This window comes from Vipera ursinii, assembly GCF_947247035.1.
Source record: "Vipera ursinii genome assembly, chromosome: 3".
Taxonomy (NCBI): Eukaryota; Metazoa; Chordata; class Lepidosauria; order Squamata; family Viperidae; genus Vipera; species Vipera ursinii.
In genome coordinates, this window is record NC_139516.1 from 195,168,894 (window position 1) to 195,190,990 (window position 22,097).

The 22,097-nt window shown below is 34.6% G+C and overlaps 1 protein-coding gene across 1 annotated transcript in view; it reads right to left on the reverse strand.

Moving 5' to 3' along the window:
- CSMD3 (CUB and Sushi multiple domains 3) overlaps positions 1 to 22,097 on the reverse strand; it is a gene marked incomplete at its 5' end in the record, with an annotated part of 537,637 nt that overhangs the window by 371,341 nt on the left and 144,199 nt on the right. Inside the window, one exon of the mRNA XM_083360336.1 lies at positions 14,834 to 15,148. Within this exon, the coding sequence (XP_083216462.1) occupies positions 14,834 to 15,148 (315 nt within the window). The remainder of the gene's footprint in view (positions 1 to 14,833; positions 15,149 to 22,097) is intronic.

A 22,097-nucleotide genomic window follows, 5' to 3' on the forward strand; every position in this document is an offset into this window, starting at 1 on the left:
TCTTCAGATTCTTCACAACGCATTCATAGCCAAGCTGTGGGAGGAGCACGGCCTAAAGTAACCAGTCCTATCAAAGCTGTGGTCCAAGAGCTTTTCGGGGATATACATGGCAACTAAATTTTTAACCTGGAATGTTAATGGACTAAACTCACCGCAGAAGAGGAAGAAAGTTTTTCAATATTTAAAACAATTTAAGATAGATGTTATATGCCTGCAAGAAACGCATATTAGAGTTTTGGATCAAAAGTATTTATTGAACTCGAGGCTGGGTACGCAATTTGTTGCTTCTGCAGAGAATAAGAAAAATGGAGTGGTTGTTTATGTTAAAAGTGCCTTAACAGCGGACCTAATTGAAGCAGATAAGCATGGAAGATATGTTATGATCGAGCTGTTGTTTGAAGGTAAAAAGACGCTTTTAGTTGGATTATATGCTCCAAATCAACAACAAGCTGACTTTTTTAGTTTACTTCATACAAAGCTTACCCAGTTGGATTATAAATCCTTTATTTTTATGGGGGACTGGAATGGAGTTATGGATGTACAGTTGGATAAGGCTGGAGCCTTTAAGCGCATTCCAAGTCACGCTAGACTGCCTAAATCTTTTTTTGAAATGATGGATGACCTGGAATTGCGAGATATTTGGCGTGAGAGACATTTGCAGGAGAAGGATTATACATTTTATTCTGATAGACACCAATCTTTTTCGAGGATTGATTTTATTTTGTTGACTAATGACTTTCTTTTGAGAACTAAAAAGGTGAAAATCTGCGCAAGAATTATCTCTGATCACAGTCCAGTGTGGTTGGAGATTGATAAGGAAAGAGGAGATAGACGCTCATGGCGCGTAAATGAGAATTTGTTTAGAAATCAGAGAAATGTGGAAGAATGCAAACAGCGGATGAAGGATTTTTTTGAGATGAATATGAATAAGGGTACCTCTATGGATATGGTTTGGGATGCTAGCAAGGCCTATATGAGAGGGGTGTTGATATATATGAATAATAGACATAGACGTGCAGTGGAAACTAGAAGGAAAGAACTGGAGAATGAAATAAAGGAAAAAGAAAAGGCTTTGATTTTGAACCCAGAGGAGGTGAAGATCAAGGAGGCTATTAGACTGTTACGAGGACAATTTGATAAATTAATGGCTGATCAAGTGGCGACCAATCTGCGGTTTGCTAGGCATAATACTTTTTGCAATGCTAATAAGCCAGGCAGATGGTTGGCTTATAGACTGAGGAAAAAACAAAGGGCATCTAATATAGATAAGATTGAGTATAAAGGAAGGGTTGTGTATCAACAGAATCTTATTAAGGATGCCTTTGTGGATTTTTACTCGAAATTATATACTAAAGAGGACATTAATGCAAAAGATATTGATATGTATTTGGAGAAGGCTAGCATCCCGGTTCTTACGCAAGTACAAAAAGAGGGGATTAACCAACTGATTACAGAAGAAGAAATTTTTACAGCTATTAAGGAACTGAAGGTGGATAAAGCACCAGGCACTGATGGCTTGACTGCAGCCTATTATAAAAACTTACAATTAGAGATGATAAAACCGTTAAAGGAACTGTTCCAGACAATCCAGAGGGGGGGAAAGGTGCCCCCGTCTTGGAGAACAGCTTTTATCTCTTTGATTCCGAAGGAAGACCAGGATGCTACTTTAGTTAAAAATTACAGACCGATATCGCTTTTAAATACAGATTATAAGATATTTGCTAAGGTTTTGGCTAATAGACTGATGAGGGTTCTGCAACAGGTGATTCATGGGGACCAAACGGGGTTTATTAGTGGAAGACAAATGAAAACTAATGTGAGACATATAGTTGATGTGTTAGAGTTTTTGGAAAGGCACAACCAGATCTCTGCTGCGCTAATCTTTTTAGATGCTGAAAAGGCTTTTGATCAATTGAACTGGCAATTTTTGTTGAAAGTTTTAGACAAAATGGATTTTGGGGAAAATTTTTTACAACCGATTAGGGCATTATACCAAAAACAAACTGCCCGAATTATAGTTAACAATAGTTTGACAACAGTATGTAATATTGAGAAGGGCACAAGGCAAGGGTGTCCGCTATCGCCCTTGTTATTTGTATTAACATTAGAGATATTATTGGTTAAGATTCGGAATTCGGAAAAAATTAAGGGGATACAAGTTGGAGATCAGGATTACAGATTGAGAGCATTTGCAGATGATCTGGTTGTTACAGTGACCCAGCCAGAGAATTCTGTTGTGGACCTGATGGAGATAATAACACAATATGGGAAGGTTTCTGGATTTAAAGTAAATATACAGAAAACTAAAATTTTGGCTAGAAATATGACAGTTTCGCAGAAGGCTCTCCTAGAAGGATTAACTGGATTTGAGATTGTTAAAAGGGTTAAATATTTGGGGGTGATTTTGTCGCCCTCTAATACAAAGCTATATAAAAATAATTATGAAAAGTTATGGGGGAAAATTCAAAAAGAACTGGAGAGTTGGGAAAAATTGCAATTGTCTTTGTTGGGACGGATTGCAGCAGTGAAAATGAATGTCCTGCCCAAATTTTTATTCTTATTTCAAATGATACCGATTCTTAAGAAAGACTCTAACTTGGAGGAATGGCAGCGTGGTATCAATAAATTTGTGTGGGCAGGGAAAAAGCCACGAGTTAAACTTAAGATTATGCAGGATACTCGTGAGAGAGGTGGCCTTAAAATGCCTAATTTTAAATTATATTATGAAGCTGCTGCACTAGTAGGAATAAGTGATTGGATTAATTTGACACAATCAAGGTTATTAAATCTTGAGGGCCATGATCTGTTGTTTGGCTGGCATGCATATTTGTTGTATGATAAGAAGGTAGATACTGTGTTTAGGATGCATATTTTAAGACAGGCATTGCTGAGAGTTTGGAAGAAGTATAGACATAAGTTAAGCAGCAAGATACCATTGTGGGCAATCCCAAAACACGCAATAGAAAATATACATGCTGGTTTCAAACATGATGAGACTACTTACAAGGAAATTTTAAGTTTGGAAAGGAATATTTGGTGCTTGAAATCATATAGTTTCTTGCGAGAAGAGAAGGTTGTTCAGACTTGGTTTCAATATATTCAGTTACAGGCCAGGTGGAAAGAAGATCAAAAAAATGGATTTGCAACGACTGATGAAAATTTGATAAAGCAAATTAGAAATCAAGGACCAGCACATATTAAACGGATATATCTTGCATTGATAGAGATCGATTCAGAAACAGAGCTTGTTAAGGATTGTATGATAAAATGGGCCCAAAACATTCAGGAAGTTATTACAATGGACACGTGGGAAAAGATCTGGGTGAGGAATGTAAAATTCACTCAAGCTCAAAGTCTAAGAGAGAACTTTTACAAAATGTTTTATAGATGGCATCTAGATCCTAAAAAGCTTGCAAGTATGTATCCGAATTATCAGCCTAAATGTTGGAGGTGTGGTGATGAAGAGGCAACATATTTTCACATATGGTGGACATGTAAAAAGGTCAAGGCTTTTTGGATAAAAGTGTGGTGGAATATGCAGAAGATTTTTAAACGGAGGATAAAGTTTTGTCCGCAATTTTTTTTGTTGGGAATAATTGTTGACGCTACAGTTGTGGACTCTAAGTTGATGTTGAATTTAGTTACGGCAGCAAGACTTTTGATAGGTCAATATTGGAAGAAAGAGGAACTGCCGACTATACAAGAGTGGATTTTAAAGGTTTCCGACTTGGCAGAGATGGCGAAGATTTCGGCCTATTTGAAAGATTACTCGCAAGAACATTATATTATGGAATGGAGAAAATGGATTGAGTTTATCCAGAATAAGTATAGGGTCAAGAAGTTTTATCTAGCATTTGAATAAGTCTTCTTTCGTTTTCTTTTTTCTTTTTTATTTTGTCTTCTATATATATTTAATAATGCTAAGTTTTGTTTGATCCTATATAAGTTAGAGAGTGATGGATTTTAGAATTTATAGTTGTTAGTATATGGTTGTTTATGATTGCTTTTTTATATATATATACCTTGTATTTAGCTCTGGGAAGTCCGGGGGGGAGGGGGGTTGGGGGGAGGTGGGGGGGAGGAGGGAGGGGGGGAGGGGGGGAAGGGGGGAGGTAGGGAGGGGAGGAGGGAGGGGGAAGGGGTTTTTTTAAAGGAAAACTGTATTTTTAAAACTTTTCAATAAAAAAAAAAGACTGCATTAAGTTCTACTTTCACCTTAGACATGAAGGGTGGCTTGGTGACCTTGGACCAGTCAATCCAAGGTCAACTCTCAGCTCAACACACTTTCAAGGCTGTTGTTGTACAGAAAATAGGAGGAAGAGAGAGTATAAGGTATGCTCACTATGTTGAGTTATTTATAAAAATAATACAGGTAGGATAAAATATATCTTTTTAAAAAAATCAATGACAGGCACTTTTGGCATTTGCTAACGATGTTTCATGCTGGATGTCAGCATGGCATGCTGTCGGCAACCATGAACCTACACAGTTTAGAGGCTTAATAGCCAGCACTGGGGAAGGCTTGGTGAAGCTTTGTCTTGCAATTGTGACATGAGGCATTTCAAGGCCATTCGAGTTGTTTCATCAAGGTGAATCAAAACCCCTCTTTACTTCAGGACAGTGAATCATGTCACCTAAATGACCCTGATCTCTTCGTCAACTGAACTTGTGTTTGTCTGCACATGCCTATTTTATATCCATCTATTTGTTATCATTGTGGGCTTTAGAGATTAGAAGATGATATATGGTATCCTCAAAGTGACCATGTTATATATCTTTATAGTTAAATGTAAATATGCAGTCTTGCAATAAGATGAGCATTAACAATCCCAGTAAAATTTCAGTTTTAGTTAGCAAAAACAGTATTCTGAAGTTAGCAGTTGGCAGTTAGCAAAATACTCTTTTTTGAAGTGCAACAGACAACAAGTCTTTATAAGTCTTTCTTTATAAGGAAGAAAATACAATAATATTATTTATGAAAAGCTTTTGAAATACTAGGCTTAAATGCCCTTATATACCTATTTATTTATTTACTGCAAAGTAGCAACAGGTTTTTCTAAAAACTGTGAAACTAACTTGCTTTGATCTAAAGCAATGGAGTAGAAAATATTATTTTCTTGTATAGTACACTGTATTGGATCGAGTATTTTCAGCATGGGCTAGTTACAATTGTTTGCTTTTAGAGAAGCAATTGAAAACTGACCTTGTTCTACAATTGTCTTATCTTATAATTATCAAAATTAATATAGTGCAATAGCTATTTATAAAAAAAAAAACATCATATTATCTAGTGGACTATGATCCCTGTACTTGAAATTTACCATGGTATGAAGAATTGTGAAATATCAAACACAGGGTGGAAGGGAGAAAAAATATATATTAAAATAGGGAATACACTTGCTGTAAGGGTTTGTCAACAGATTTTATTTACAAACCTTTAAATGATATTTTATTTGAAAGAGAGACCAGTGTAGAAGATTTTTGACAAATCTGGCCATTTTTTCTTAAATTCCCATTTAATGATATCCATTATTAGTACTTTGTTTTTAAAGATGTTTTGTTTTTTATATTATTATGAAAAATATTTATATTTTTCCTGTATATATATAAATATGTGGAGACAGTGAAGTTATAAAAAGAGAAAAGAAAGGAAAAATAAGTCTTAGTGTATTAGAGATAATGTATTCCATACCATGTCATCTTCTACATCACAAAATGTGAATGAAAAAAATTGGAATGTTAGAACTAGTGAATATCTCATTCACAGAATGTTGGATACCTTTATTACATGAAACAAAGAATTAGAAATGTTTTTTTTTCCAATTAGGAGTATTGTTATAAATAAATATGAGTATTTAAAGTTACTCAATAGACTATTTTTTTTAAAAAAATCCTATTTATCATATCATTTATATTCTCTCTGTAATAATATATGCACTATTCTGAAAAAGTACCACTTCTTCATTTATCTGTTAAAACAACACACACACACACACACACACACACACACACACACACACATAGATACACAATTGGAGATATTGTCCTTTTCTTTAGAATGATGTGCATTTTCAAAGATACTCAGGAGGTGCTAATTGGCACAAAATATACCAGCACTGGGATTTGACTGCCTTGTGTTACTCATGAAGAGATTATGTGAATGTGACCTAGATCATACTATACATAACAATATACTACCTAAAAAAGAATAATTTCAATGAAAGTATATATATGAGAACTGGTAAAACATGGAACTGGGAACGAAATGAAAGGAACTGTATAAGTTTTGCAATTTATTGGCAAAAAATAGCTAAATTCTCTACTTTAGAGAGTGGATAATAATTAGACTTTTTGAATTCAATGCAAGCTATGTTTGAACAAATTAAAATGAACACATACTTCTTAGTTATGAAATTTGAAAGAATACTCCCAAATAACAATATATTCACAGATCCGCCATCAATCCACGACAATGCAAACAGAAAGTTTAAATGCAAACAGAAAGTTTAAATGTAAACAGAAAGTTTAAATGCAAACAGAAACTTTTTTCTTTAAAAAAATGTCATTTTATTTTGTCCAATGTGTCTGATTAGTAAATATAAAATGGAACTGTTCTTGGGCACTTCTCCAAAATCAGAAGTATATGAATGGAGAATTGAGCAGCCATGTTAAAAAGATTTTACGGATATTTGAGGCTTATGCTTAAGCTCTTAAGAAACCTTGCAAAAGATTTTTTTTATTATTATTATTATTTTGCAGGGGGAATAGGCATAAACAAGCAGAGGCATAAACAAGAAAGTAATCTGATTCCTTTGGATGCAGATAATAATTGGGAAATTAAGAGATGGCTAATAAATATATCATTATTTGTACATGTTTGGGTTTAGAAATAAGGGCATTGAAACATGCACACAGCTCCTGGTTTTATGTGACTGTACATTTGATCCTTCACTATAAATAAGTACAAAAAGAAAGTAACTAAAAAGCAATAATGAAAAGTTATAGCTTAAATCAGACTAACAACAACAACAACAATAATAATACTTCAGACTCCATAAGACCAAGCCTTAAGAACTAATATATACAAAGCTAGAATTGAAAAGAGAGCAACAGACAGCAAATGCTATCTCTGAAAGAAGGTGAAGAAACAGTGGACCACCTAGTTAGTTGTTGCAAGAAGATCAAAGAGATCGATTACAAACAATGTCATAAAAAAGTAGAATACTGCATTGGAAGATTTGCAAGTAATACCATTTGTCTGCACATAAGCCCTGGTTGGACTGACAAATAGATAAAATAATAGAAAATGAAGATGCTGTAGTGCCCTGGGACTTTATAATTCCAACAGACAAGTACTGCCACATAAGTCCCGAGACTTAACAATTGTCAATAAGACAGAAAAAAAAGGTCTGGATAGTGGATATGGCAGTATCTGAAGACAACAGAATAAAAGAGAAAATATGGGATAAAATCACAAAATACAAAGACTTGTAATAAAAATAAAACAACTGTAGCAAAAAAAGCAGCAGTAGTACCAATAATAGTAAGCACTTTGAGTTTAATTTCAAAACAACACTTGAACACCATTGGCATTGAAAAAATAAACATTCAATAAATTGCAAAAGGCAGCTTTATTTGGAGAAACCTATATCCTATGACAATACCTTTAATATTACAAAAGAATATCTGACTATCCCAGGTCCTTGGATCAGATCCCAGGATCTGATAGGTAGATAAAAATGCCAAATCCAGCCTAAACCTCAGGCTGTCTGACCAACCATGTAATAATTTTCATATATCACCTATTACTACACAAATTTCACGACACAGAGGATTGAGAGGTATTCTGCAAAAACCTTCTTTAGCAGGGAATTCTACCTTTTTCATTGGTGCAATGAAAGTCTGGAATGGTCTCCCCATAAATCCTTGTCATCTACTGCTACAAGCTTTATATTTGTTAGTTTGCTTGCTCAAATGTATACTCTAGTCTATTTCTTCATGGTGTTCAGTGTAACTTCCAACAATAAAATCACAAAGTAAATGCAGAATTTCAAGATATTAAAAGAACCCATAAAGCCTTAAAATATCTTTATTACAATTCTAACCCTGTTTGAATCCAATTTACATGCCAGTGAAAAGTGGTTTCCATTTTCAGTATATTTAATTTATTCCTTTTAGCAAATGCTTCTTTCTGTCTCTGGGCATTTTAAGATTGGACAGCTTTATTTGCTGGTGTTTTATTTGTGTCTTTAAATTATCCATTTTTCATAGTGTTTATTGGTATCTTGAGCATTTTTCTAACGTATAAGGTTTAAACTCAAATTATCTTGAAAAATATTTGATGTTTTAGCCCTAAAAGGTAAACCAGATTAAGAATCAACTCTACAGGAAGACTCAGACTATATTTTATTGAGATATGCTGCAATTCTCCCCATTTTACCCCAATAAGTCAGGAAGAACCAGCCTGAGATTCTTACTAATACTCTCTCCTTTCCAAGACTTAAGAATGTTTTTGAACTTTTGGTTGCATAACGGTTTCTGAATATTTACTTTAAAGCTATTTCTATTACTTTCTCCATGATGAGTCAGATTATAGCTATATTTAAATGGTCTATCTTTTAATAGGCAAGAATTAATAAACAGTACGGGGGTTAGATGTGCATTTAAATTTAGAAATGAATGTGGCACATATCTGGTAAAATTTTCACATTAGTAATAATTTCATTACTGAAAAGTGTATATTCACTGGCATCTGGTTCAAAGCACAAAAGAAGCAACAACAAAACAGATAAAACATGAGTCACATTATCACAATGCAAATGACCTTGAGTCTCCCGCACAGGTTGGATGGAAATACAAAAGTGATTTTTGCATTGAAAAAACTGTGAAGCAAGTTTATCTTTTAACAATCCTTCCCCAATATGGACACTTATGAAAATATTTATGAAGCCACAAATCTATATTAGCATACAATACATAGTGTTAATAAAACACAAAATGTATACAATTTGAAACATTTTCATTTTAAGTGAATACTCATTCACTATTAATACTGTTTATTATCTCTATATATGTATGTATGTGTGTGTATGTGTGTGTGTGTGTATATATGCTTATAACTTATGGTGTTTAAGCCCTTTTTTTGGTTTTCAAAGAATCTTGGCAAAATGCTAAAATTAGATAACCTATTGAAAGTCAATTTACTGAATACCTATAAACTTCATTGCCTTTTGCCATTGTCTGTTTGTACCCTCAAGCTAGCCCAAAAAATGCATCGTAATAAAACTACTTTGGAACCAGCAACCGTCTGCTGACTTAAAGAACAAATTAAAAAAAATACCGATTACATTTGTGAAATTTATTTATTTATTTTATTTTATTTATTTTATTTATTTTAATTCCATTTATATCCCGCCCTTCTCCGAAGATTCAGGGCGGCTTACAAGCTTAGCAGTAGCCTTCATTCTATGTATATGCCTGCTTATTAGGGCTTTCACACTCCCCCCAAGCAGCATTATTACAAAGTCAGCTTAATTGCCCCCAACAATCTGGGTCCTCATTTTACCTACCTCGGAAGGATGGAAGGCTGAGTCAACCTTGAGCCTGGTGGGACGCGAACCTGCACTAATTGCAGGCAGCTGGTGTTACTTAAGGAGGCATCAGCCCACTGCTCCACCAATTGAAATGTTCATGATCAGACCAATTTTATTTGCACAGTTGCACTATCCCAGCAGTTGTGTGGTTGTGATTTCCGACCCTGCCTGCCAGCTTCCCACAAGCAAAATCAATCGGGAGCCCAGCAAGAAGACAGAATCTGTCCCCTCTTCTCTTCTTTTTCTATCTACCCATGGTCTTTCTATTTACCTTATTAGGTAAGTGAATTGTAAATTGTTATTGAAGTTCATTTGCCACTACATTTTTTTTTCTTTTAAGATACACACTTTCCATAGATTTGGTTTGTTTGTTTATAAAATGTATTGGCCGCCCATCTTACCATGTGGCTTACAGTTACATCTTAGTTAAAACAAAAATTTTGAGATCAAACCTTAAAACAACAACCCATGGGGAGGGTTGGGGCGAAGTGGAGTGGAGGAGAGATCTGTTATTACTCAATCAAGCACCTCTATTGCAGTGATCCTCCACTTGGGCCCCAAGCCGACTGGCACAGCCACATCTTTACGCCCTCAGGAAAAGTTTGGAGGGCTGAGGCCAACCTCACATTGGGACGCAACATGTTCCAGAGATGATCATTGGACCATCCAGCATTGGGGTCAAAAGAGTTGTCTCAAACTGTGAAAAGGGCAACAAATAAATTTAATAATAAAGAAATAAATAATAAGGTCGACATAAAATATCTAAGGGAACACCTGCTGCCGGCATCAACTTCCCATCATCCCGTGCGCTCCCACAGGGAGGGCCTTCTTAGGGTACCGCCGGTCAAGGAATGCCGGCGGGTTATCCCCAGGGGAAGGGCGTTCTCTGTGGGCGCGCCGGCCCTTTGGAACCATCTTCCCACGGAGCTTAGGACTGCCCCCGACCTTCGCTCATTTCGCAGGGATTTGAAAACTTGGCTTTTTGAGCTGTCTGGCCCAGACTGAGGGGTTTTAATTATTTATTAATGGGGTTTTAGTTTAAATTCAGGGACTTAATTTAATTTTAGTTTTAATCGATTTTAACTTTGTATGTATGTATTTTTAATTTTTCCCTGTAAACCGCCCTGATTCCTACGGGAATAGGGCGGTATACAAGTTTTAATAATAATAATAATAATAATAATAATAATAATAATAATAATAATAATAATAATAATAATAATAATAATAATAATAATAATAAAATGTAATGTTTATTCTGGTCATATCGAACTGCACTATCATTGTCTCAATGGATGATCCAACCCATGGTCACAGGTTTGTCATGCATTCTATAAACCCCAAAATATATTCTACTCAGTTCAAATTCATATTCTACGCCTAATATTTCTTTCAGTATTCTACTTCTAGGTAAATTGTGTCAATTTTCCAAGTAAATCAGATAAGAAACACAACTGAATGTGTTAAATGTACTTTATTGTAAGGCTACATTGAAACAATCTTGCAATTCTGAAAGTACAAAACTTTCTGCCACAATTTGTAATTGCTTGATTGATTAAGGCAAGTCCTTTCTGTTTCTTTCTCTGAGCATTAAGCTACTGGAAGCTTCTGTCTGTCAGGTTTTTTTTCTTAGACAGAATCTCTTCCTCTCATTCCCCCAAATCACTCCTATATTCCACTATATCTAAGATGGGACTCTATACTTAGATGTTAAACAGGGCTGAACAAACCATAGCTTACAGGGATCCATTCCCCCAAACCCATTTTGTTTTCCTTAATATTGATGAAAGAAACATTTTCTGGGGGTGATATCACCCAAACATGACTGGATATTGGTGGCATTGTTTCTTTCCAAATTTCAAAGGGAAAGAAAAGGTAGAGGTGTGCTAAACTTAAAAAGTGCAAAAAAGTGCAAAAAAAGTGGAATAGATCTCTGTTTTATTGCAACTGGGTAAAAAAAAATCACTTGCCACTGCCATCATTCTGAATTTTGCAGTCTTCCTGTCCCACAAAAGCGCGCGCACACACACACACACACACACACACACACACACACACACACAAGATGGCTAAACACTCCTGCTGCCTTGCCACTGTGTTCCCCCAATAGTCTATTTAAATAACAGGTCATTTAGATCACACTTGTAAGTTCATATTATTTACATTCTGGTGAGTTTAGAAGTTACAAATTGTTTGTGATTTTATCAATAATGGAATGATTTAGTCATAGGTTGTGGGCTATGTCATGGGAAAATTAGGATAAAGAATAGAAATAGCAAAACCAAGATAAGCAGAAGCACAATTTTGAAAAGCAACAATGTGGACCTTCAGTTAAATCAGAATTTTCCTGCAGTTATTTCTTCTGCAATAATATCAGAAGAATTGCAATAATTCACTCACATAAATGCCTAGCTTACTAAGGTAGCCTATCTTTTTTTAAAAAAATGATTTTCCCCCTTACCATTATTATGTAATATTGAAGCCATATAATGATTTCTGATATTAAAAATGTAAATATATGTCATGTAGAAGCAAATCAGTCAATCATTAGCAGTAACACCAGATCAATAATAAAGAAATTGACTATTTTGCTTGCCATCTTATCTTTGAGCTAACCTATGGTACCATAAACAAATTTGTACATAGGGGAAACAATTATTTATTTAATAAAATTGTACCACAATTCCATAAGTGACATTAAGTATTGGTTTTGTTGAAACAACTTTGTTGAAACAAGTTAGAAAAAGTCAAATTCAATCCTGCAGCAAAACTGCTGGTAACATATTTGACCAATGCTTTATTATAATTAATTATCCTTCTTGTTTTGCACATTTATGAATTTAGGTAAGACAAAGCATAAGCTAGGAAACTGCAAACTAACTAATACCTTCCATATTACAGTAATTGACATACTCCATATTTTCAAACTATCCTAATGGAAACTATCCTAAAGTCAAATTCAATCCTGCAGCAAAACTGCTGGTAACATATTTGACCAATGCTTTATTATAATTAATTATCCTTCTTGTTTTGCACATTTATGAATTTAGGTAAGACAAAGCATAAGCTAGGAAACTGCAAACTAACTAATACCTTCCATATTACAGTAATTGACATACTCCATATTTTCAAACTATCCTAATGGAAATTTACTGATTGACCAACCTTATATTTCAATATTAAACTTAAGCCAAAAAGAAGCAAACTGTATTCCCATTTTTCTTTTTAGTACGTGGAATTGTACATATTTTTATTTCACAATTATGGCAATATAAAATGTTCTTCTTAGAGGCAAAGTCTCCCAGAACAGTTACATGGTCATATACAAGCTATTTTGAACTCTCTTGCAAAGAAGCCTGCATTTTCCATTACATTTTAATTGGATCTATTTTTATTTTACTAGTTGTAAGCTGTTCATTTTTAAAATGCCACTCTATTTATTTTAACTGTTACTGCAGTTTGATTTTCCATTAAAAGCAACTATTAAAATTTCTGTAATGAATAAGTAATAAGTGGAAACAAATATATTTTACATTAATATACTTAGCTACAAACTAAATAAGATTTAATTAGTTCCTGTTTTCAATTAGGGCAACTTATAGCTTTAAATAAGATGTTACAAGATTATACAAATACACATACAAACACACAAGAGACGTGTTTCTGTGTGCACATGTGTGTGTAATGTGTGTGCCCAAGCACACACGTGTATGTATATTCGTAGATCATATTGAACCTTTTTTCATATTTCTGTATTTTACCAAAGCTGTTTCATATGCTAAATTTGGATTGCATGATGCAAAAATAATGAGAATAAAGAACATTACTGTTTTGAATAAGTTTTTCATTTTGAAGCTTCTCCTTATCTGTCCTTTGTTTACTTCAGTATGCAATGATTAACATTATAGTTGTAAACTTCCACAGGACAATTTTTACGTTAGAATTATTGTTATTATTATTATTGATCACTGTACAGTCAGCCAGATGTTCAGACTGGGCTTGGCATCGAGTCCTTACCAAGGACCTGGGATAGGCATAGGTGGATGTTTGACGGTGTTACAGATATTGATGCAGAATGGAAGTTGCCTTTTGCAATTGACTGATGGCAAATTTGTCAGTGCCAGTGGTGCTCCAGTTATTGTTGTTGCTGTTATTATTATTATTCTGCTGATGCTTATACATAAATGTACCATGTTATGATGGAGGAGGGTGAGAATCACTTCAAAACAAACCATGAATGAAGTGAATTGATTCTCACGGTTGGGAAAGAAAAATAATGGAAACAGGTAATTGATGCCATAGAGATTGAAATGTTTCAGTTGTTCTTAAAGTATGAGACATGCCATAGAATTTATATATGTATATTTCCTATTCATCACCAAGATACATATTAATCTGCATGTGTTTGACTCAGCCTTCCATCCTTCTGAGACCACTAAAATGAGGAACAAGATTGTTGGGGACAATAAGCAAATAATACTTACATAGTAAACTGCCCAGAGAGTGCCGTTCAGATAGTCTTTGACTTACAAAAGTTTGTTTAGTGACCATTCAGTTACAACGGCACTGAGAAATGTGACTTATGACCATTTTTCATACTTATGATCTTTGCAACATCCCCACGCTCATGTGATCAAAATGCAAACACTTGACAACTGGTTCATAGTTATGACCTTTGCTGTGTCCCAGGGTCATGTGATCACCTTTTGCAACCTTCTGATAAGCAGAGTCAATGGGGAAGGCAGACTCGTTTAACAACCAGGTTGCTAACTTATCAACTGCAGTGATTCACTTAACTACTGTGGCAAGAAAAGTCGTACAATGGGCAAAACTCACTTAAAAATGTCTCACTTAATTGAAATTTTGGGCTCAATTGTGGTCATAAGTCAAGGACTACCTGCAAAGCACTGATGGGGTGGTATATAAATTTAAATGCTATTGCTAAATGCTATTAATCTTAGTTTGTAGGGCTAAAATATGCTGCGCTTGCTAAATTCTGTGGCTAAACATAGTAATCACTCATTTCTATGAGAAGTCTTGCATATCCTGCACTTTTCAAAATCGTAATGCTGATCTTCTCCCCCCTCCCCCTTTACTTTTCAACGGAACCCTCTCCTGCCCTCTCATTAATGGAGTCAGGAAAATAAATGTAAATATGTAAATATATATAAATATATAGTGTCATTCGGCAACCCTATTGCTGATGACTAAATGGACACAAGTAAAATAACGTCCAATACCTCTATGTGTAACAACTGCAAGCGATTTAGTTCTTTCTATCTGCTCAGCATTTCTTGGCCGTCTTCTTGTAATTTGCGTATTTGCTGATTGAAGGGAGAGCGAGTTCTTGAAAGTGGTCAGCTCCAGATCTGAGTTTCCGAGATTCGCGGCTTGCCCTCGCTGCTCTTCGGAAACTCTATGGCTGGTGACAGTAGTAAGACTGGATACAGTAACATCAGCAGATGTGCTAGCAAAGGTATTATCACCACCGGTAGCCGCAATATGTTCCTCTAACTCACCAGTGAAGTCAGTTTGGGTCAAAGTGGAAGAAGAACCTGTGGGATACACAGTAGCACTAGATGCTAACTTTTTTTTCTTTGGAATGGTGTATATATTGTTTTTTTTTCTTTCTCTTGATCAAGTTAATCAAATAGAATTGCCCTGTCTTTACAACATTTAAGATAACTTAGCAACTCAGTGGCTGTCAATTTCAAATAAAATCTGCCATACTCAGAGAACATATGTGCATATCAACAAACATTATGGACCTACTCTCATAGCATTCCAAGTGTAAGCCAAATGGAAAAGGTGTCAAGAATACAGTGCAGAACTGAGTAGCAGAACTATCAGGTTGTAAATAAGTTGATTGCTTATTATTATTATTATTATTATTATTATTATTATTATTATTATTATTATTTGTTCACTGATGAGACTATCTGAGGATGGCATGTTTTACTGGAAGCTGTGCAATAGACAGGGGGGAAAAAACATGTAACATATAGAGACCAGAAATAATTAACCACAGTGGCAGCATTTCAATAGCATTTAAACTATTGCACTGGGATCTCTGCATGGTGCAATGGTTAAAATGCTGGATTAGAATTGGAGAGAACTACTAAATCCATCCTCAGCTACAGAGGCTCAGTCATACTTGCTAAGGTTTCTTGTTGTGGTGAAAAAGTGGAGAAATAAGTTGAAGGAAATAAGGCATAAAAATAAGATCTTTGAACTGAGCTCACACCCTGGTACATACATGTCCACGAAAATACACATGCACGTCCATGACAATAACACAGAAGTAGTTTTACACTGTCTCTCTCAAAAGATGTTTTCTGAGTTGCCTACTAAATCCACTGCCCTAGGTTTGGTTCTCACCCTGCTTAACTTTTCCAAGAATATCCATGGTCAGCAAAGTGGAACTATCTATCGTCACTCATCCACCATGCAATACTTCTGCAGAATTGTTCTTACATCCAAAAAATATGGGATAATTTTCTTTCTGACAAAGGATATTTAAAAACTATGGATAAAATCTCCGTGCAACTGCATAGAGTTTATAAGCCATAAGAATGTGTCATTGATCCCTTCTCAACGGTGCACGTTTAGAAATTGTACATGGGCAATCAAAGGGTTACTTATATGTGGACAAATTTTAAAACTTGTATGCAAGAGGGGAGGAAACAGAATCTTAATTGAATTGTTCTTTCCATGAGGGAAAAGCTATTTGCTTGTTTTAAGCTATTGGTTTTAAGTGAGTTCACCTCTGCTTCAAATTATTAGGTAGAAAAGTAAAAGGAGGCATTTAAATCAAATAGACATTACGTGTACAATATGTATTTAGACAAGAAATAGATCTAAGAAATATCCAACCCTTCTTACAATATTTGCACAATGGAAGTGTAAAAGGTAATATTACACTTTAGAAGCTATCAGCAGGAATCTCTCATATCAATATTCTAGCATCACCTTCAGAGGTCTTCTTCAACTAAATTAAATTACTATTAGCATCACTCACTTGTGAAAATAGAACTTTAAGAAATACAATAGGTTCAGAAAAGAAAGGTGAACACTGAAAAAGAAAGTAGAAATCTTTCTGAAAGTTATCTAAGATATTAATCGTATCATACAGATTTTGGTTTGCTAAAGATTGGAAAGCATTATATGTTATTATTTGAAAGAAATCTAATTTTTTACAGTATGCCCGCTCTGAGATTGTTTTACATAAATAAAAATAATATAAATTTTGAAGATATATAAATGGCACATTACTAAAATCTATGTTCCTTTATGATGAGTAAGTGCTCTTCTTCTATCTACAAACTTTATCCATATGTTGATAATATTCATATATTTCAGTAGCCAAACCTCTATTGGAAATATAGAGTATTCATCCATCCCCTCATCCATCCATCCATCCATCAATTCATCCATCAATCCATCCATCCTTCATCTCTTATCTCTCAATCTTCTGCTTTAAAACAATTGTTTCCTCTACTGTATTCTTAGCCAGTCTAAACCTACTCTCCTATTTAAAAATAAATGGTTTGGAGTAAAAAAAAAAAGCTCACCTTCCTTTCCAATAAATACAGTGTGTGGACATTGGTATCACTAGCCTTGTTAGCTTCCATTCGGTCTTGAAATATTGAAGGTGTGGTTGATATGCTACACTTTTATTTCTGTTTCTTTGTTTAAACTTCCTGTATTTCTGCCTGCCTGATTTGAAACAATAGCCATGCATGACTGAGGAATGTCAAAACTTCAATATACACAAATGGCAAATGTCATTGAGATATTGATCCCCATCTTGCGAACTCATGTTATTGCTGCTATTCAGACAAGAGAGGATAAAATAAATACATTTCTATACCCAAAATATAACAGCAAGGCTTTCCATGAAATCTGATATTCCAAGATTGCTGGTTACTGTATTTCTATATCCTTCTATGTTTCCTTTCCTTTCCTTTCCTTAACATTCGTTATATAATTATATAATGAATCACACATAAAGACTTGCAATTTCCTTCATGTTCAAATGGCAAATTATGAAATTTTATAAACAATGCTTACAGAAATATTTTATATGATATAAATATCCAGTAGGAATCCAATTTCCCTTTAGCCTTATACTTTAGCCTTACTCCAATAACCACTGGGCCAAAGAAGTTCCCTTTCTCTCCTACACTTCAAATTTTCTGCATGAAAAAAGCAAGCTGTTTAAAAATCATTACTAAATTATTATTACTAAATTACTATTTGATACAGATAAAACAACACACAAATTTCCCTAATGGCAGTTCAATAACTTAACATACTGTATGTACAGTAGTACATCTACTGTAATTTTCCATTGTTAAAAAATGTTAAAATTAGACATTTTTCTCATTTAAAATATTCAGTTTAGGCAAATCTTTCTCTAAAAAGATATTTTCAACTTTGCAGCAAATACACAATGTCCCGCAAAAAGTTTTAAGTATAGCATTTAATAAATCCAATATTTCTTTGATCTGCATTTCCAGAGCTGAATGCAGATTGTCACTCTGGCAGTGCTAAAATGAGTAAATTGTCAATAATGTGGCAGGCCATAATTGTATAATTGTGTTATTCTTGGTCAAAGAGTTTTTTTTTTTTTAGTTCTTCAAGTAGTGGTAGAAAGGGTGGAAGAGAAAACCTAGAATAATTTTTTGAAGAATCACATTCTAATAAAACAAGAGAAGTCACCATCCCATCAAAACTCCATCAGAATGTTGTATAAAATTCACCTTCCCTTAAGCTCACTAAGTAGAAAGATAGAGATGTTACAGGTTTTACAATATTTACACTGTTTCTCTCTAATACACACAAAACACACACCCTTGGAAGGGAGGGGGAAATTTTAAGAATCATGCAGATTCTAGCATCTTTTTCACTCACAAAGCAATGATATTTGAACAATTAATTAAACCACAATTCCAACTAGCTATTTCGTTCAGATAAATGAACTCTGATTTAACAACTGCTCTACTGAAGCCCTTGCAAATGTAACAAAAACACTTTATGTGGTAAGCACACAATATGTACTATTTTTGTCTGCTAAAAATATGATTGTGATATTTGAATGTCCCTGGATGGCTGAATGGATGGATGGATGGATGGATGGAAGGAAGGAAGGAAGGAAGGAAGGAAGGAAGGAAGGAAGGAAGGAAGGAAAGAATAGAAAGGATTCTTTCTACTATAAAGAATTAAGGTCTTGCACAAGTTTTAATCTTATTATCCACTTTTTGAATCTAGTATGTATCCATAATGTATCAGTTGTGGATGCATTATGCATTAAATCTGAAATAAGAAGAATGTTCCAACAACTTCAGGAAAAAAGTCAAAAAGAAGAATGAGGATAAGAAAATATAGTCTTAAAAATGTGCTGAAGAACTAGGTACTCTACTGTTAAGATATGTACATAAAATATAACCTATCATCCAGAGACAAAGCATTAAATATGCAAGTGTGTACATGTTGATGACTGAGGAAAAATTTACTCGTAAATGTTTCAATATATTGAACATGTTTACTTAATACATACAAAGTTGAACATTTTAATGACTAGACAACTGAGAACATTTTCAACCAGAACACGACTATGAAAGAAAAAGAAGTTAAGAAACATTAAATGCAACCATTGCAAGGGGATTTTATGGAATACAATAAAGAGGAACATTTAATGAATCAATCAGGATGCATGAATTTGTGTTCCCAAAGAAGAATGAGTCAAGATAAGAATGTTGGCTGATCACCAGTGACTTTGAGAGATATTTTGCTACTCCCTAATTAATTTTATCAATTAGTGTTTCCCTCTATTCCTTGAAATAGAACATTGTTATACAGGTTGGAAATTAGGATGCAAAAGAATATGTGAAATGTGAAATTTGAGTATCTAGGGCATGTTTTTATTACTTTGTCTCTTAGATGTTAATTTAAGCCATTGAGATTCCATGTTTATGCCATTTGCCTAAATTTACTGTTCATTTAAATAGCAACTGTGGAATCAACTGAGATTTTAGGACCATCACATTGTGCTGTTAGGATCACTGATTCTTAAAGTATGAATGTTGACATGCATCTTCTGAAGAGCCATAGTAAAGATGTATTACTAGACCTTTTATCTTCTTTCTTTCTTTCTTTCTTTCTTTCTTTCTTTCTTTCTTTCTTTCTTTCTTTCTCTTTCTTTCTTTTTCTATCTATCTATCTATCTATCTATCTATCTGTCATCTATCACATATCATCTCTGCATAAATTTAAAAGAGTATAAACAACACTTTTACAATAGTCTTCAATTAACGTATCTTATTTCAGAGAAAGAGAAAAACAATATTGCAAGCTAAAGTTATCTTCATTACCATTACAGTCTTCATATGAAGAAGAAATACCACATCATTCTTTATGCCTTCTTTGTTTTGTCATTGCTGATTAGTATCCAGGATCTTCTTCATTTTGGACACATGGTAAAATTCTAAGAAGTTTGTAATCTGTTGCCAGTTGTTATTTCGGAACATGAAATTTATCACAAAAAGTTCTTGTCTTCCACTCCTTTATGCAATTTCTTGCTTTTTTTAAAAAAATATATTCTTCACCTAACCTTCTGCTTTTCAAGGAACAGAAATAGATAGGGGAATGTATGCATACTTACTGTGCATACCATACCTTCTCTTCCATGTTTTTATTGGTAGACTTTCCACTATCATCATGGTATAAGAATAACTTTTATTTGGTTGTGTATTAGAACAACACACATGGGGCAAAAGTTGCCTGCAGTTACACTCTGTCAAATACCATAGACGTTGGGGGGGAAAATGGCAAACATGTCAAGCTGGTCTCACATCAGTTCATCATTACTTTGCTCCTTCTCCTTTGACATATTATTTTCCTAATTTCTTCCCTATTTCCTGCTGTGTTTTTATGGGAGACAATCTTCATTTACTTCATTAGCTGTTCACCTTTCTATCCTGTTTATGTATTCAGAAACCTATTATTAATATTTAACATCAACCCATAACTACCTAGATAAGCAGCTTTTCTGGCATTGATTCAAAAATCATTGCTAAATGCTCTACTGGGCCTACTTAAGATGTGCTTATAGTTCTAAATGCATTGTTCTAAGACATTTTTTATCCCAGTGCCTGCTCACCCTAAGGCAGTGTTTTTCAACCTCTGTTCCGCGGCACACTAGTGTGCCGCGAGATGTTGCCTGGTGTGCCGTGGGAAAAATTGAAAAATTTGAAAGATTTTTTTTAAAAAATGTCAAATTTTTGCCCACTAGGCGGGCGCCGGACTGGTTAGCTCAAGACAATATAGCGAAAGCTATATTTCATTTGGTTTTACTTTCACCGGAGATGCAAACAAACCAACTCCACTGTGCGTGGTGTGTGGTGAAAAGCTAGCTAACAGTGCTATAGTCCCAAGCAAACTTAAACGCCATCTCCAAACGAAACACCCTTCGCTTCAAAACAAGAATGTGGACTATTTTGTGTGAAAACATGGAGAAACAGGCAACTTTCATGAGAAAAACCACAAAGGTAAATGAAAGAGCTCTTAAAGCTAGCTATCAAGTTGCTGAACTTATAGCCAAGTCAAAAAAGTCGCACACTGTGGCAGAGACATTAATACTTCCCGCCTGCAAAGCTATTGTAGAGGAGATGCTCGGACCTGAAGCAGCTAAGGAAATAGCCAAAGTCCCTCTCTCAGACAACACAATTTCCAGACGTATTAATGACATGTCTGCAGACATCGAAAGTGTGGTTTTTGATGGTGCAGGAGCAGGAGGAACTAACTGAACTGAGACAAAATCGTGGTTTCAAGCTAAGATTTGCTGATCTACCTTTGGACAGTTTTTGGTTGTATACTGCCAAGGAGTTCCCCCTTCTGGCAAACAAAGCTATTTTGACATTGCTCCCATTTTCCACTACATATCTGTGTGAGATGAGCTGTTGACGAAGAGCTACGTGTGTGTCTTTCTTCGATTCCAGCCAGAATATCAGCTTTGTGTTCAGCCAAACAGGCCCAGGTTGCGCACTGAATAAAGTATTTTATAATTTTTCATATTTCTGTTTACTTACTATTTCATAATAAAGTAATTATAAAATACTTTCTTTGTGTTTATTTGATTCCTATTCAAGAGAATTACTTTATATATAGTCAATATAGGCACAGAGTTAAATTTTTTAACATTTTCTAATGGTGGAGTGCCTCGTGATTTTTTTCATGAAACAAGTGTGCCTTTGCCCAAAAAAGGTTGAAAAGCACTGCCCTAAGGTACATCCAGTTAATGATGCAATAAATTTATTTTTTTTTACTTCATACCAGGCAGATGGCTACCCAACCTCTGCTTGACAGTTTCCAAGTGAACATACCACACTACAATGCAATCGATTGATAGCACTTCACATCAGAAAAGTCCTTCTAATATCTACTCTAAAGTTACTTTCCTGCAGTTTTCACTGGGTGTGCCATTCCTCAGCATGATGTAGCACT